The 17,006-nt window shown below is 36.3% G+C and overlaps 1 protein-coding gene and 1 long non-coding RNA gene across 5 annotated transcripts in view; one reads left to right on the top strand and one right to left on the bottom strand.

Annotated features, from left to right (window-relative positions):
• Positions 1-10,356, bottom strand: part of LOC124958604 (uncharacterized) — a 146,553-nt gene extending 136,197 nt beyond the window's left edge. For 2 of the 3 annotated variants that reach the window (XR_007103919.1, XR_007103918.1), the window contains exons 1-2: positions 10,154-10,356; positions 9,116-9,170 (exon numbers count right to left, since the gene is read on the bottom strand). This is a non-coding gene — a long non-coding RNA (uncharacterized LOC124958604). Of the gene's footprint in view, positions 1-3,052; positions 4,491-9,115; positions 9,171-10,153 lie in introns of those variants that run through there. The other variant, XR_007103917.1, reaches the window with a different exon arrangement.
• Positions 10,357-10,386: 30 nt separating this feature from the next.
• Positions 10,387-17,006, top strand: part of Ctsc (cathepsin C) — a 33,645-nt gene continuing 27,025 nt past the window's right edge. The window contains exons 1-3 of one of the 2 annotated variants that reach the window (XM_047516837.1): positions 10,387-10,656; positions 12,177-12,322; positions 16,788-16,872. In XM_047516837.1, the coding sequence (XP_047372793.1) occupies positions 10,485-10,656; positions 12,177-12,322; positions 16,788-16,872 (403 nt within the window). In that variant the 5' untranslated portion in view covers positions 10,387-10,484. The remainder of the gene's footprint in view (positions 10,657-12,176; positions 12,323-16,787; positions 16,873-17,006) is intronic. The other variant, XM_047516836.1, reaches the window with a different exon arrangement.

Here is a 17,006-nt window from a genome sequence, read left to right as displayed (position 1 = left end):
AGCCTGTCCATTGTATAATATATATTCAACAGGTGTCAGAAGAAGTAACAAGCTTTGTTTTTGAGATTTGTAGAAACTGAAAACTACCACATGGCTTATATGTTCATCATCCAGCCCTCCTTCTGCAGGAAAAAAGACCACCACCTGGGAACACCCATCACTCACCTATATAGGCCACCCTAGATCAGCTTCCAGGAAAAAATGGCTTTGGACACAGAATTTTTCCTTTCTTCTCACTGAGGCAGCTTTATAATGTCACCTTCCTTGCCCCTCAATTTGGCTGATTGTGGGGAGCTGTTGGACCTCAATTCTGGTAACATTATCACATCACGTTGTTTGACACACTCACAAAGAGTCTGTTAATTCAATCTGATGTGAACCTAATATTGCATTTTCTTTGAATTTCCTCAAATGTAAATTTGAGATAAGGCTTTGCCATCTGGCTGCAGTTTTTGGATGATTAAATGTGATGGCTATGTAATTTTTAATCAAGTTCCTGAATCAAAAGTGACAATAATAAAGGGAGACTTTTGAAGTGATGAATCATATCCACTGTACAAAAATCTCTCTGAACTTCCTTTTCTCCAGGGTAAAATGAGGATAATAATACTGTAGTGTTACTGCAAGAATTAAAATAAATGTAAGTGCTTCACTCAGAGGAGGTATACAATAAATGGAAAGTATTAAAGCAGCTATTTCCATCCAAGGTCTGCCTTAGGGTCTCTGGGGAACATTCTTTGCAAGTCATCTGAAGTTTGCTTTTTAGATTCCTCAACAATTTATATATAGATACTAACAACTCAAAGGATCATAGATCCTTCTGAGACAGGGTTTATATATCCCATTTACCCAACTACAGGCAAATAGTTATGTATTGGGGGCTTCTCTTTGATAGCTTATTCAATACTTTTAATACTAAATTTTGGTGATAAAATATGTTAAACAAAAGAATTGTGGGCATTAGTTCTTTGAAACCATGATGCAAAAAGATGTATGCACATAAAGTCTGTGAGCTTTGTGAGAACAGGGACATGAGCATGTGTGTACTTGCTTGTATGTCATAGTGTACTTGTCCAGAGAAGAACATGGCATGGATAAAGCACTCAAGTACTATCTGCAGGGGGAGAAAAGGATATATAAAAATAAAAGCAATTGTCTTAAATGAATTAGAGTTGAAATTTTGCCTTAAAGTTTTTCTTTCCTGAGTTTAGACTATGGAAAAAAAATCAGATGATACCAATCATAGACTCCTAGAATATTAGCAATTGTTCTCCTTTGGTGCATTGAAATACATACACTGATGCTTCCCCCTTACTCCTATCTCAAAGCAAGGAATGTTAAGGGTTTTCTGCTATGTGAACCTGCTTCTTTTTATTTACGCACATGTATACATTCTCTTACAGAGTCACTTTTTTGATATCATGACTTTTGGCTATCTTCTGTCTGTACCTAAAGCTCAATCTTTTTATTTGATAGCTCCATAATCCATTGCCTTGATTTCCCAAATTATTTCAACCACATTCATATTACTCAGCATTTATTATTAAAAGCAATGCTGTAATAAACCTTTTATTCATGGAATTGCAGAGTCAGAGCAGTGCATGAACTTAAAATCATGATCAATATGGCCAAATTGCTCTTTAAGAAAGATTATTTCCATTGTTATACCTGTTAATAATGCTGCAAAGTGCATAATTCCCCACATCTTCACCTAAATTGAATATGATAAAAATGTTATTTTTATCAGTCTTAGAGTTTAACTTTATATATGTATATTATACATATACAGATATTTTGAATTATTGGTCAGAATAACGATATTTGTAATTCACTTAAATTGCCAATTCATATCCTGGATACTTTCCCTATTGGGTTTTCTTCCATTATTAGTGAAGAATATGTATTGGTTCAAAAGGAAAGTTGAAATGCAATTGCTAGTAAGCCTTGTTAAATTTAATTCTTTTCCCTGGGAGAAATAAATCATTTATAGCTGGGCAGCAAAAGAAAGCCCTGAGGGGAGCAGAAAGGGTGAGAATTCAAACTTGACAATTATAGCTAGAGCTAACCCTGCCCTTACCCTTTCCCCAAAAGAAAGAAAGCTCTCCATTCATGAAAACAGGCATGTCAGTCAAAACAGTTGAAGATTAATCAGGGCTCTCAATCCTCCACTGGGGAAGAAAGTTTCTGCAGGTTCTTCAGATAGCATAAAGAAAATTCATCCATTCAACAGGTAATTGCAAGATGGGAATACAGCAGAAATAAACTGATGTGGTCACTGCTACATAATAATGTCTTGAAAAGCAGTTCTCCTCTTACCTTTCTTTAGTAGAGGTTAAGGGATAAGGGCAGTGGATGAATGGAAGCAAAGGTGGACAGGGATGTATACACAGGCTGATTTGGGCAAGCTTTTGGGAACTGGTAAGGATATATGATTCAGGGATGGTGAACATGTGTTTGGGTTATTAATTAACAAACAATGCTAAAATAGTTACTAATTTCTTCTTTTACCTGGATGATTTTTTATTACAAATTATTTCCCAAAGTTAAGAACAGAAAATATTTTCTACATTATTTTTCTCTAATCTTGTCAAGTTTTCTTTCAGTTAAACCTCTTTGTTCTCCATACTCCATGTGAGAGAGGCTGAAGTTTGCTTTCAGTGAGTAGATGCTTCTGATAGCAATATTAATCTATGTAGCTGCATTTACTCATTACAAAACCAATAGATACTTTGTACTTTCCATGTTTGAAAAAATAAGCTCATTTCTGTCTTTTCATAAAGTTGCAAAATGTTTTAAAATGTTTTATGGATCCCCATCTAAAATAAATTTCTAAATTTAAAACTGTAATTTCAATATATCAAAACTAAAATTAAACATTGTCTAATTCTTCATTTTTAGAGACAATAAAACTTGACTCAAATATTTAAAAATACTTTCCCATATAAGGACAGTTTGTTTCTTTCTATTAAACCCTTCATTACTACCAAAAAAAAAAAAAAAAAAAAAAAGATGAAAAGCAAGGAGGAAAGATGAAAAGGAAATAGCTTCTGGATTGGGTGGCATCTGTATTCTGACAGGGCATGTGAGCATTTTTTTTTTTTTTTTTTTTTTTGCCGTGCTGGGGATTGAACCCAGGGCCTTGTGCTTGCAAGGAAGGCACTCTACCAACTGAGCTATATCTCCAGCCCTTGGCATGTGAGCATTTGATCAGCCAGCACTTAAACCATTTCCTCTTTCAATAGGGCCACTCCAGTGTCTGTTTCCTACTTCCCCTTGAACCATTGCTGTACCTTCCACCTTCTGGAACCACTCAGTTCCTTTCACCTACCACAGCACTCCCCTGTGAGTTTTTATTTTGCAATAAAAAATTGGGGTGCATAAGGCATGTGACATATTAAAATAAAATGGAAAGTAGACATCAAAGCTCAGATGTTTATGAGGACTATATTTTTTATAATGCATTGCAGTATATCTAAAATAGCAGGTGTTTGATAAACTTTTCTTTCCTTTTTGTTCTTAAATTCAAATATCCAAATATCAGATAGCTAGAGTTGTGGTTATGCAAAGAAATTATAATTCCTAAATGCAAAAAGCAACTTCTCAAAGATAGTAGGTCGTTGTTCTTCTCACCTTTTCTGATATTAACACATTAAATGATTTTTGAAAATGGTTTTATTAACAACCTCCACTTTGCCCTTATCTTAGTAGCACTACTTTTAGTGTTAATTGCTAAAGAACATACATTTTAACTAAAAACTTCTATAAATTCTTACATCAGTGTGCATCTCATTGATTACAACATGACCTTGTCAGCCTAAGTAATAAAATAATTAAGAGAGTAATTTGTCAAAGAATATTAATATTTGGAAATAGGAGAACACTACAATGAAAATACACATGCCAAAGTAAAACACGGTCATATTCAAAGGCTTATGTTGTATAAGGTGCTGATGGTCTTTGTATGAGGCTGTCATTTTGGTACTGTTTTGTGAAACTTTCTATCTAGGGATCAGGTTTAAGGACCCTTCCTTCATTATCTCCCAGCTTTATTTACCTTTATTTTTGGTTAGAATTGATGTAAGCGACTTCATATTGATTCCAACAACTTTCACAATATTTACATATGAATATATACACATGAAAAATTCATGTATGTAAATATGAGACACATTACCTATTTGCATGTGTCTTGGAAAATTTTGCTCCTTCTACTGCATAAAACAACTTCATACATTCTAGATTTGGAACCTCTGGATGTATAGTTCTTTCTTGCTTTCTCTTGCTTGTTATTCTTCTTAAAAGAATGGAGTTTCTTGAAGGTAGGGAGGGCAGATACTTAGAAAAAATATGAAGAAGGTCAAGGTGGTTTGTGTTGCTGCCTTTCCCCTTCTTTCCTTTCTCCATTGAAAGATATGCCTCATTCTTGGGGACCCAGGGTGCTCCTGCTGTGATGTTCTCTGTTCTACATCTTCTGGCATCACTAAGGGGTCCTGGGAGAAAAATAATCTTAGCCAACTTTGAAGAGAGTAATTTGCCAAAGAATACTGATATTTGGAAATAGAAGACTGCAATGAGAATACACATGCCAAAGTAAAACATGGTCATATTCAAAAGCTTATTTTGTAAAAGGTGCTGATGGCCTTTGTATGAGGCTGTCATTTTGATAGTTTTGTAATACTTTTTTTTTTGGTGGAAAGATCATATTTTGTCACAGTTTCCAGAAGTGTTTGCATTTTTTAAACTTATTTGCTCTTTTTGGATATACATGACAGTACAAGTGTTTTCATTTTAACCAGGGTCAACTCAATTCAATAAACATTTACACCTATCTAAGCCTGAGTAGTACTAGTTACAGTATCTCCTTACCATGTGCTCTACCTAGAAATAGGCTCAGGGAGACAGACAAAAAAATAACTTAAATAAACCATGCAATCAGTATGGTGGTAAAAACAGGTATGTTGTAAAGTAATCATATAGGAGAAGATATATAATTCAGCATTTTTACAATAATAGATAGGCTTTGTTTATGACCCAAATGAATTGATCATAAAAGTAAAATTTCCAGATGTCAGTGATAAATTAGTCAGAATACTGCTATAATCATCCTACGCTTCATCTTTTTTTTTTTTTTGTCACATTGAAACATTTGGGAAACAAAATAGTAATGTTTATGCCTCTTTGCCAAATTGTTCCCCTGGTGTAAGGACTTTGCCAAATTGTTCCCCTCGTGTAAGGAATTTTACCTCAGACTCATTCTCTCTCTTTCTCTCTCTCTCTCACTCTTTCTCTTTCTCTGATAAAACCTGTAACCATAAAAACCATTAAAAGCTCACCTCCTCAGTTTTAAGTATTTTTTAATCTTTAAAAAAAGAAGTAATGGTTCCCTACACTTTCTTCATAGCATTTATCATATTGTTCTGTGTATTACAGTCATTACTACCCAGTTTTAAAGTAATCAAACTTTACATTTCTGTTATAGATCTTAAAGTTACACATATATATATATATATATAAAAGCACTTTGTAAAACTAAGAATACATATGTCTATATTATATATATAATTACTAAATGCATTTTTTTCATTATATGTATAACTTTTTTCTATATATATATATATATATAGGAAAAAAATGTATATATATATGTATATATATACACACACACACACACACACACACACACACACATTTGGTAAGCAGCTGCTGAAGTTAAGTCTTCCACAATGTAATTCTGAAACCTTATTTTTAATATACATCTTACAACTGAGAACATTATAATGGGTCTGAATGGAGAAAATAATTAGATATGTACTTTTTTAAACTCTAGTTTCCTTGCCTGCTCTTATGTTTAAGCCTTTAGTAATCTTTATTTACCATGTCTTATTAACATTTTTCTCCAAAACCACAACTCTGTTTTGTCTTAGAAATATTCTGTGAATTAACATGGGCATAGAAACTATTTGTGTTTTATTTTAAAATATATTTATAAAGGTCTTTCTGCTCATAGCAAACTGGATCACTTGACTCGATACATCTGACAATATACTATTAATATTATGACTGGACAAGTTCCTTCAAATAAAATAATTTGTATGGTTTTATTCACTCAGTTGTGGTATTTCTTTCTTCCTTCTTTTTCATCCTACAATAATTAAATCATAAAAAGGAGATTAGAGCTGAAACAGTATATGTTTGAAGTAGCATTTAATAGAAACTAGGGCTCAGAGAAATTGTTACATCTAATTAGTGGCAGCAACTTCCCCAGATTGGCTAAAATTTATGAGTTGTGGGCAGGGGGAATCTGAATCACTGTGTACCCAACTTTTCATTTTTACACAATTATGAATGTCATGTCTGTGTTGTAGTCATCCTTGCTGAAGCAACATTAAAAATTATTAGCAGTAAAAAAATAATAAAAATAATTTAAAAGTTAAAAAAATCAGACTTTGGATAGATAATTCTCCATAGCATGTCTACAGATCATGTTCCCATAGCAAAGAGTCCCTTGCGAGCTAGAAATAGAGCCTCCATAGACAAAGGACAGATTTGTTTATTGAATAGGATAATAAAGATGAGATGTTTCCTTTTTCTTCCTGGAGACATTACAAGGTAATAAGGCTTTTTCCAAAGGGGAGGTGGACAGGTTTGTCAGAAACCTCCATAAAAAATCAGGATATCTCCATCTGCCAGTTCCTCCAATGTGTTAGTTTTCTGTTACTGTGACAAATACTCAAGACAATCAACTCATACCGAGAAGTTTCATTTTGGCTCATGGTCTTAGAGGTTCCAGTCTGATCAATTGACCTGATGCTCTGGGCCTGTGGTGAGGTAGTGTATCATGGTGGCAGGACATGGTGAAACAGAGTTGCTCACTCAGAACTGCAGAGTAAAAAAGAGTAAGAGGAGGGGACTCGGGTCCCATAATCCCCTTTAAAGGCATGCCCCTGATAACCAGAAGACATTTCACTAGGCCCTACCTTTTAAAGCTTCCACCATCTTCCAACAGCACTACATTGGGGTCCAAACCTCCAACACACAGGCTTTGGAATTCCAGATGGATACTATAGCATGAGTTGTGACCTGGATCCATGGGATCACTACTTACCTGGACCTATTGCTCCATTATCTGCTTCCTTCTTTTCAATAAAATAAATCATGCTGTAGTATAAATATTTTCTTATGTTATTATGAATTCCACAGACAGACTTTTATTAACCATTTATATTCCTCATTTGCACACACCATATATTCCCACTAATTCCTATATATTAGATTTTATTTTTCTGATTTTTGTTACAATTACATATTAGTGAATATCTTTTTTCCCAATTTTTTTCTGTATTTCATTTAATTTTCAATTAGATAAACAGAAGTGCAGTTACTAAGTAAAAGGACAGAAAAATTTTTTGAAATATTTATTGCAGCTTGATCTTTTCAACTGATTAAGCAATGTCCATTTAAAGTATTTCATTTGCTTAATCAGGGGAAGTGATCTAATTCTGGAAAAGAAATGAACTTTCTCAGCTTGGAGAAAATGATAGTCTTGACCTTTACACCTGTCACCTTAGCAGCTGGTTAGTTTTGCTCTCTTTACACCAAGACCCTGTAGTTTTCTGGCTTAGAAGTCACCTTGTTTGACTTTGTTTTCTCTCCTGGTAGTAACTATAAAGAGAAGGGAAGTCAACTTAAACTGCAAAGCTTTGAAAATAAAATGCTGACATGTAGTTTAGACTTCCTATTGCCCAATCTGTGTTTATAACTTGACTTAAGTAGGCGAAATATTTATTACATAGACCAGGGTCAACTTTCACAACTTCCAAACTAACTCATATCAGTGTGTTAGCTAAGAATCCTTAATATTACTGGGGCTCACTACTCTGTCCCTTATGCCAGATGAATATCTCAACGTGAACAGTTTGCATTAACTAATATAAAATTAATCATCTATTCATGCTAACACTTGTCCAATAAAAATTTCCTTCAGACAAACCTGATTCTTCAAGCTGGAGAGTAAGTACAGGTAGTTTTAATCAACATTTAATAAATATTTATTTAGCATCTATTATGTGATAGGGATACAGTGGTGTGCTAAATAGGCAAGGCTCAAACCGCTTGGAGCTTATGTTTCGATGGGGGCAGATTCTTAATATACAAGAAGATGTAACAATTAGAAGCAATATGTGTGGAAATAGGGTGATAAAAATGAGTACCTGCAGAAGGCCTCTTTAGATAGCAAGACTAGGGGAAGATTTTCTGATATTTCTCACTCATCAGCAAGAATATCAAAGAGAAAGAGCAGTTTCTGAAAAACTCAGGACATTATCTTAGGCAAAGAAAGTAGCAAAGTGCAAAGGTAATAGAAGAAATCCAGAGGTTTTGAGAATCAAAAGGAAAATAACAGTTTCTGGAACAGTAAGCAATTGGGGGAACAGTAGAATAAATAGGGCCTCCAAGATTTCATTCAAACATGATGAAAGGTAGCCTAGTGAGATATTTTAAGTAAGGGAGTAACTTAATATGATCCACATTTAAACAACAAAAAAAAATCACAGTGGTAGGAGTAGACTCGGTAGGACTCGTTGGCTAATTAGATAAGGCAAGAGGTGAGGAGGGGCAAGAGAATGAAAAGTCAAGGATGATGCTTAGGTTCACGGCCTGTGCATTAAATTAAACAAAAAGCAGATGAAATTAGAAGGTCATTGCTGTAGGTAATGACAGGAAGAAATGGTGACTTGAATGAAGTGCTATTGGTTTAACAAAGCAGGTGCAGATGTTGAGATTGTCAGTTATTCTTGAGAGTTGCTCTTACTCTATAACATAAGGGCAAATCCTAGTCTATCAGTAAAGAAAAAAAAAAGGCTTCCTAAAATTTTCATTTCAAAAACTTGGTTTATTTAACAGAAGTGAAAATAGGATCAAAGTAGAAACATACTCAATAATTCAGTTTCACAGTTTCTTCAACATGTATGGTCTGCATGGTTCACTTGTAGAAAATGACCATTTCTCTTGTTTTTATTTGACTGAACAATAATTAAATGAAACCTCATTTTCTTAATTCCATTCTAACAATGTCACTTAAAAAATGAAGTCTTCTGTTGGTCAGATTTATACTCACCAGAGTTGCACCCAGGGAAAAGTCACGTATCTTTTCTGAGCCCCAATTTCCTTACCTGTAAAAATGGGAATGATAGTAGCTGGAACATTGCTCATAGGATATGACTGTACAGTGCACAAGATAAAAAGCTATTCAAATAGAAATAACAATTACTGTTTTTCTAACTCTGTAAGTTTGTTTCATTAAATTGACAGATATTCTCCTATTTCTTATATATAAACTGAATAAACCTAGAATATCCCCACATGGGATATACAAAAACCATACCAGTGACCCACAATTAATAAGGAATGGTTTCTCCATTCTTGGAATTGTGATTATTTAAGCACACTCTGCTCATTCCTGTTTGCCTCTTGACCAAGCACATAAATTCTTGAGAGAATCTCAAAATGTCAGTGGGAGAATCCCTGAGTAGAAGATTATTACAGCAAAGAGGTTCTTAAAGTAGTACAATGCATTATTCACGTTTGCGGTAATGCTGGTGAAAATAAAACTAAAATGCCGCCAAGTTGTATAAAAGTACAGTGCCTACATTAGGTATGGTAGACAATACTTGGTAGTGGTAAGTGACTATGTTACTGGTTTATGTATTTACTATATTTTGATTTTTATCAAAAGTGCAGAATTGGGCCTGACCAGCCATCAGTTCCCTTCCTCATCCTGGGCAAGGTACTTCCTTTTTCTGGTCCTCCAGCTTTCCAACTATAAAGTAATAGAACTTTCGTAATATAATGTCTGAGAAATCTCCCCACCCCCACCTCCGTGTGTAACTAAATCCAGTTAAGTTCCAGCGAAGTGGGTGGTGGTGGGACTGAACTCCCAACTTTGCACTACAATTGAATTCTCCCCTAGGCAAATAGGCAAACATCAGCCACAGGAGACCAAACAAAATCAAGAAAATAAAAAGATAAAGAAGTTCTGAAAGTGGTTGAGTTTTTCGGAGGGGAAAAAAATAGAGTCGGGAAACAGTGTAAGAGAGGAAAAAGTAAAAGCGAACTCCACTCCTCACAGCTCTTCCTCTCTTGGCCTCTTTCTCACCTTTTGTCTCCCCGCCCAGACGAGGTCCCATTGAAGTCACCGGTTGTGCAAAAATTTGAAACGTCTGTTAGCATTTGCTCTCCTGGCTTGGGGTCCGCTCGCGGTCAGAAGGAGCCGAGCCTCCGCGAACCCCACCTGAGGAAGGCGGCCCCGCCCGCCGGGTGCCCCGCGCCCCTCCCCCAACCCCGCCGCGCGGTAACCCCGCCCCCGCCGGCCCGCGTTTCCGGGCTCTTGGCTATTTCAAGGCGCGAGCCACCCGGGTCGCTGCACTCCAAGTCCGCCACGCTCGGACTCATCTCCCGCTTCCGTCTCCCACCCAGGCGCCTCCAGCATGGGTCCCTGGTCCCACTCGTTGCTCGCCGGCCTCCTGCTGCTCCTCTGCGGAATCTGCACCGTGCGCTGCGACACACCTGCCAACTGCACCTACCCTGACCTGCTGGGCACCTGGGTCTTCCAGGTGGGCCCAGTCGGTTCCCATCGGGACATCAACTGCTCGGTCATGGGTAAGCCGCCGGCGCCCTCAGATGCTCGCTTTCCCGCGCCGTCCCGGGACTCCTCGCGGTCGCCCCTTTCTGCACCCAAATGCCCCAGGGCGGCCGGCGCTCTCCAGCGACTGGAACGCCCTGGGAGGACTCCGGGTCCTTTAGGGTAGCTCTCTGGGCCACCGCCGCGAAGTTAAATTTGAGCTGCTGAGAACTTCTGAGAACTAACTGCACACTCGATTATCTCGGGTCCTCAACTTTTTTTTCCTCCCCAAGAACTTCTTTTTCTTCCGCCATATATATATTTGCCTGTATCTATATTTAGTGTGTGAGAGAGAGAGACTTTGGTTGAGAATGGAGTTCAGAACTGCACTCTTTTGATTTCCCCGATCTAATCTGCCAGGTTTTTCAAAATCCTATTGGTGAAAAAAAAAAAAAAAAAATGAGCCCTGGACTCTTGAGGATATGAAAAGATTTTTCTTCTGTGAGGTTATGGGAAAGGACCCTTATGCCCAGTGATTTCGATTTGGCATGTGATGATGCTACTTGTTCTAGAACAGTTCTAGCACCACTCTTCTTTTTCATGTACTGCAAGGAGGTACAGAAAAGCTGGTTTCTTTAATGCTTCCCCTGGTAATTACATTTGGAAATGCTCTGAGCCAAGTACAGTGCCTGGCACGTGGAACACTCACAATAAATGTCTAGTGTGTGCACACACTGGCATATTACATATGCTATCAGTTATTGGCTAACCCTAAAAAAGGATCTAGTAGAAAAGGGGGGATCAAAACAAAACCCCAGGACAAAAGAGCCACACTGCTGGTCTGCTCAAAGTCCTGCTGCCTGTGACTTGCTGAGTGAGTGGAGCTCTCAGCTGTAATTTCCCATCAGCAGGAGGAAGGCTGTCAAATAATCTGTTTTTAAAAAAGAAATATTTAACGCCAAATGACTGTATGGCTTTTCCTAATTTCGGACACTGTACCATTGTTTCTTTTATAAATTAAGCATGGAGGTCATAGCAGAAGAGAGATTAGGATTTACACTGTCCTGTCACATGCAGTCTCCCACTCAGAGTATTATTCTGAAGGAAAGACTCCCTGAAGTATGGGGATGTGCAGATAAACGTAACTGAACTCTTCTCAGGCAGCCTCAACCAGTAAACCTACCTTTGATCTTAATCCACTAGTTGAAGACACTCCTACTCTAGAGGGATTCAGGTACTGAGGTTCTCATTTCTAGAACCATTGAGAAGAAAGATATCCTATTTCTTCTCTGAATAGATAATTTCCTGTCTTTTCCTGAGCTTAATACATTGTCCTTTTCATGATTGGATAGTTGGTATTTTTATTTCCTCGTACCTTTTATTTTATTTCTTATTATATTTTATTTTTCTTTGCTTTTTTTGTGGGGGAGGGGGCCGGGAATTGGATTTAGGAATGCTTTATCATAAAAGGAAAGCAGCTTAAATAAATAATAGAGATGCCCCCCCCGCCCCCGAAGCTCAAATAATTTTCCTTTTTTGTACATTTTCTTTTCTCTAGAAACACCAGAAAAAAAAGTAGTGGTGCACCTTAAGAAGTTGGATACAGCATATGATGACTTTGGCAATTCTGGACATTTCACCATCATTTACAACCAAGGATTTGAGATTGTGCTGAATGACTACAAGTGGTTTGCCTTCTTTAAGGTTAGTTTCCATTGCTTTGAGATCTGAAACCTCTTCTGAGTAGGAGAACCTGGAATTTTAGTTTTAGATTAACAGGATAAACAGAATTGAAAACACATTTTCCAAGAGAAGTTAGCATAATTTTACCCCTTTAAAATTTTGACTTCAGTAGATTTAAACAATACTTGATCTATATTGAATATGTGTAATGTATTTACATTTGCATTTGGGTCAGTATGACATGATTCTCAAATTACTTTCTTTATTGCTAAACCTTTATTTGTAATTGTTGCCTTAGTCACTTGACTTTGTACTGAATTGGTGGGAAACATAAGTATATTATAAATTTCATCTTCTTGGGGGTTAGGCTGTCTTCTTAACATTGCTTGTTGACTCTGAGAAATTGACCTAAATGACACATTAAATTAATGTAATATAATATGTGCTAATATGATTTTTTTTTTTTTTAACTGAGACAAGGAGACAGTATAGGAATTACTCTACTCACTAGGCTGATGAAAGTAAAAGGTAGACCAACCAGTCCAGCTTGTTTTTTTCTTATCTCACTGGGGGAGAACCAGAGTTGTCCATTCAAACACAGTTTCCAGTTGCAGGCACACTCTGGGTTAAAATAGTTTAGTACAGATTTGCGGTCCATCCCATCCATATGTTGTTTCAAAAAAGTTGGGAACTTTTCCTGTAAGCTATTAAATGGTTCAAGTAAATCGAATCTAGCTGAAACTAGCTGTTTCTCATTATACATGGAGTATAAATACAGATTTTTCTTGGGATAATTATACAGCCTTTGGAGCATTTGGCAAAAGTTGGCCATTTATAGGAACCTGTGGGAAAGTGGAGAATGAGTTTGTTACAAATGACAAAAGTTGAAACAGTAGCAGAGGCCTAACCTCTAAAATTGTGATTTCTCATGTGAGTTGTGATTTATTACCAGACTATAGTGTTCTATCTAAACCATGCTTACTTCTTGGAATAGTAACTTCCAAAAATTGTGAAATAAGGATCCCTCTTTGGTATGAAAATACAATGAAAAAGAGATAGAGAAGAAAAAGTTGTTTCTTCCCAACTGGATTGACTGGTTTGATACTTAGCTGTCGGAATTGGACTGTGCCTATCAGCTGTTGTTGGCCAGTGGTCTGCTTGATTAATTGAAGCCCATGCTTGACCAGTTGCTAACTGTTTTTAATATCACCCCCAGGTTCTATGTATTTTTTATTTAAAAAAACCCATAACTATGTGAATTTTTAAAATGATGCCATTTTATGGTGGATAAAATCTGAATTTTATTCTTGGTCTGAATATTGATGAGCCTGGGACTATGCGGATCTCTTATTCTGTCACATTCCTTCAACGTTTCTTTGCCTTCAGATCAAATTCCCTACAGAACTGGTGCACAAAAATAAATACATAAATAAACACAGTGGGACCCAATTCAAAAATAATGTTGAATAAATTATTCAGTGTGAAGTGAGGAGTAGGGTATAGATGAGTAAACAGTTTACCCTTTTGGCTTAGAAAACTTCTGATCCTTTAATACTGTAGAACTGGAAATGCTGGTGGGGAAATTTAATTACCAAAATCACCATTTAATTACCACAAACATAATCAGAAATAGATAAGGGCAGTTTCCCCTAATATTTTTTCATCAGGACAGAGAGACTACTTGATGACTGAATGAGGAATTGGAGAACTTTGTGAATCAGTGTAAGCAGATGTATTTTGCCAGAGCCTCATTAGATCAAAAGAGAACCAATTTTTAAAGCTAAATACCGTAAGTGAGAAAGAGTCAATGTATATGCAGATAATTAGCCCATGATGAGACAGGTACAGTGACACCTTCCTTGCCTGAAGGAATGCTTTAGGATGGGGTTGAACAAATGCCTGTTCTCTCCTTAGGAGTGACATCAGGCAGGGAACTCCTACGCAGCTGATTTTTTCATATACATTTTAAAGTGCCCATTTGACAGAATCATTATCAGGGCTATGATTTCTTTTCCAACAGAAAAAAATCAGCCACTCTAACTGGTCAGTTGTTAGGCCTTGTGACAACAATCATAATTTCAATTAACAGAGTGGACTATACGTAAGATACTTGTTTTTAAAACCTATCTTACCATAAGTAGTTCCAAGTAAATAGATTTTTTTCAAAGTAATAGAACACCATGTTATTTTAGTAAATACAACTGCAAGAGTGATAGTAAACAGTTAAGGAATTACAGGAGCAAGTTATTCGAGATAATAGAAAAATCAAGCACTTTTGGTGATATTTGTTAACATAAAGCTCTCTGGACTTTACCAAGCCTCAGGGTATTTCCTACAGTGAGCTGGCAAACCAGAGTGGGAGGGATGTGTAACTCAAGAAAAATAAGCCCATTTAATAAGTAAATTGAATCTTTCCTACAGACTTAGAAAATATCTTTTAAAATTAACTTATTTTTTGTGCTACTAGGGCTCGAACCCAGGGCTGTGTGCATGCCAGGCAAATATACTACCACTGAGCTGTACTCCCAGCTAAAATTAATTTCTTTAAATGAGGAATCATCAAAAGTTAAATCACATTTGCTATTCAATTTTAAGTGTCTTAAATAACCTACAACATCTACTCAACCCAAGACAATATAGATATATCTGACAAATTTTTACCAGGTACACCTGCTGTGTTACTCTATACATTATTCTGCAAATCAAGTGGATTTTCAGATCTCTCTACTCATGTCAGACCATATCACATGCCTCCCTTTGCCTTCTTTAGATGTGCTTTCCTCCCACTGCTTCTAAGTGTCATTCCTGGCAGTTTGTGGAGTAGGTGACCGTGCCCCAGCATTCTGTTAGGCTCCTGCTGCATAATCTGCTTCCTTAGGTATCCTGAAGTACAGCAGCAGATACACTGTCCTCCCCATTCTCTGCATTCCAGCATGGAAGTGGTTAGATGCCACCCTCATTTCTAGGAACTTGCTTCATTCAATTTTCTTTATTCAAGTCTCATCTGAAAGATGAGCATTTTTCATGGTATTAGATTCCTCAATCTTTTTTACTTGGTTTTAACTGCTTGAAAATTTGATGGAGTTGGGAATATCTATCTTTTCTCTGAACATGACTTCAAGCTAGATAGAAACTTAGAAGGAAATAAATCTTGACATTGAACATTTTTGCACAGTTCGAGTTGGGCAGGAAGTACTAGGTATATATTTTAAATGATCTTTTTATTTCCAGGCATTCCATTATCTGAACACTTTATGGAGGTTACAAACCGATGAATTTAGGGTTCATCTAGGAATTTTCCTAAGCATTTAAACAACCTTATGTAAAACAATAGGTATTAATTAGTTCTGTGGCAAAATGGAAAATTTTTAGAGGCATTCTTTTAAAACACTGCCTACACAAACAGATGACAATACTGTCTGCAGGTCAGTGTTGAAGACTATCAAATTTTAATAGCATTAACCATTTGGTTTTATTTTGTTGTTCTCTGGCAAATTTGTACCTATTTAAAATATCTGCATATTAAATATAGCTAATCTCCAATGTAAAACCGTAATGCAACAAAACCAAACAGAATATAAAAATGCATAATTCTGCCTGACTTTATGTGACAGGTGGATAAATGACTTTTTTTTCTTTGTTTTAAGCTTCTATGTACTTCGTATTTTTTTTGGCCAGCGCGTATAAAGTTGCTCTGTATAGCATCCAAACTCTACTGAATTGCCAGAGGAAGAAAGTCATGTAAAACTACTGAGCATCAAAGAATGCCCTCAAGTTGAATAGGTTTTCTAACCTTTTACTATTTCTCATTTCATTTTCTCTGAGGCAATAAAATAAACTGGAAAACAGAGCTGTAGAGAAGGAACTCAGGTTTTATTTGGAAGATTAAGCTACTCAAAGTTTGAAGAAAATTCATAAAAGGGAAATGAGGCTCATAATGACTAAAATTTTTATTAGGTGATAGTCAAACTAATTTTACTGATTTCTAATTGAGCTCTTGTTGGGGACCTTCCAATCTAAGTAGAATCATAAACTAAAACAAAAACAAGAAACATTACCATAGTTGTTTCCAGAGCAGGTTGCTTTCAAAACAAGAATGTTGAGAGACTTTTATCAGAAGATTTAACTGCCCACTTTGTACGCTAGAGACTTGTAAAATTTCAAACTTGTCTTAACAAACAGAATTGTCAATCATGTTTCCACAATAAAGGATTGGGGAATTGTGGATCATTTTCCAGTGGGTTCACGTTTAAGATACAATGATCTTAGAAGAGCTATTTTTGAGGTAGGTGTACTTTTAAAACTATAGATTCAGTGTATCAAGCTCAGGATTTTATTCTAATTTTTTTTTTTAACAATCTGGGTTTACCTTAAAGAATGTTTCAATTGAGGGAAAGTATCAGAAATGCAGTACTTAATGCATGCCTAAATATGTTACCTTTCTTGATGATGGTTTAATTTAAACATGACTGTAAACTCTTTGTAGGATGTCACTGATTTTTTCAGTCAGTTGTTCATGCATCTGGGAACTGTGGGGATATATGATTTGCCACATCTGAGGAACAAACTGGGTGAGCTCCACTGAAATATTTTTCATTATTAAAAGCCAGCTTTCCCTCTTCCCTGGTGGCTTATGCAAATCAATGTCTATTCATCAGAGAGAGTCAGACTGGCGAGATTATGGTTTTCTTATGAATTTCTTGCT

Source organism: Sciurus carolinensis, chromosome 11, assembly GCF_902686445.1.
Source record: "Sciurus carolinensis chromosome 11, mSciCar1.2, whole genome shotgun sequence".
Lineage (NCBI taxonomy): Eukaryota > Metazoa > Chordata > Mammalia > Rodentia > Sciuridae > Sciurus > Sciurus carolinensis.
This window is presented reverse-complemented; position numbering and strand designations above follow the sequence as displayed.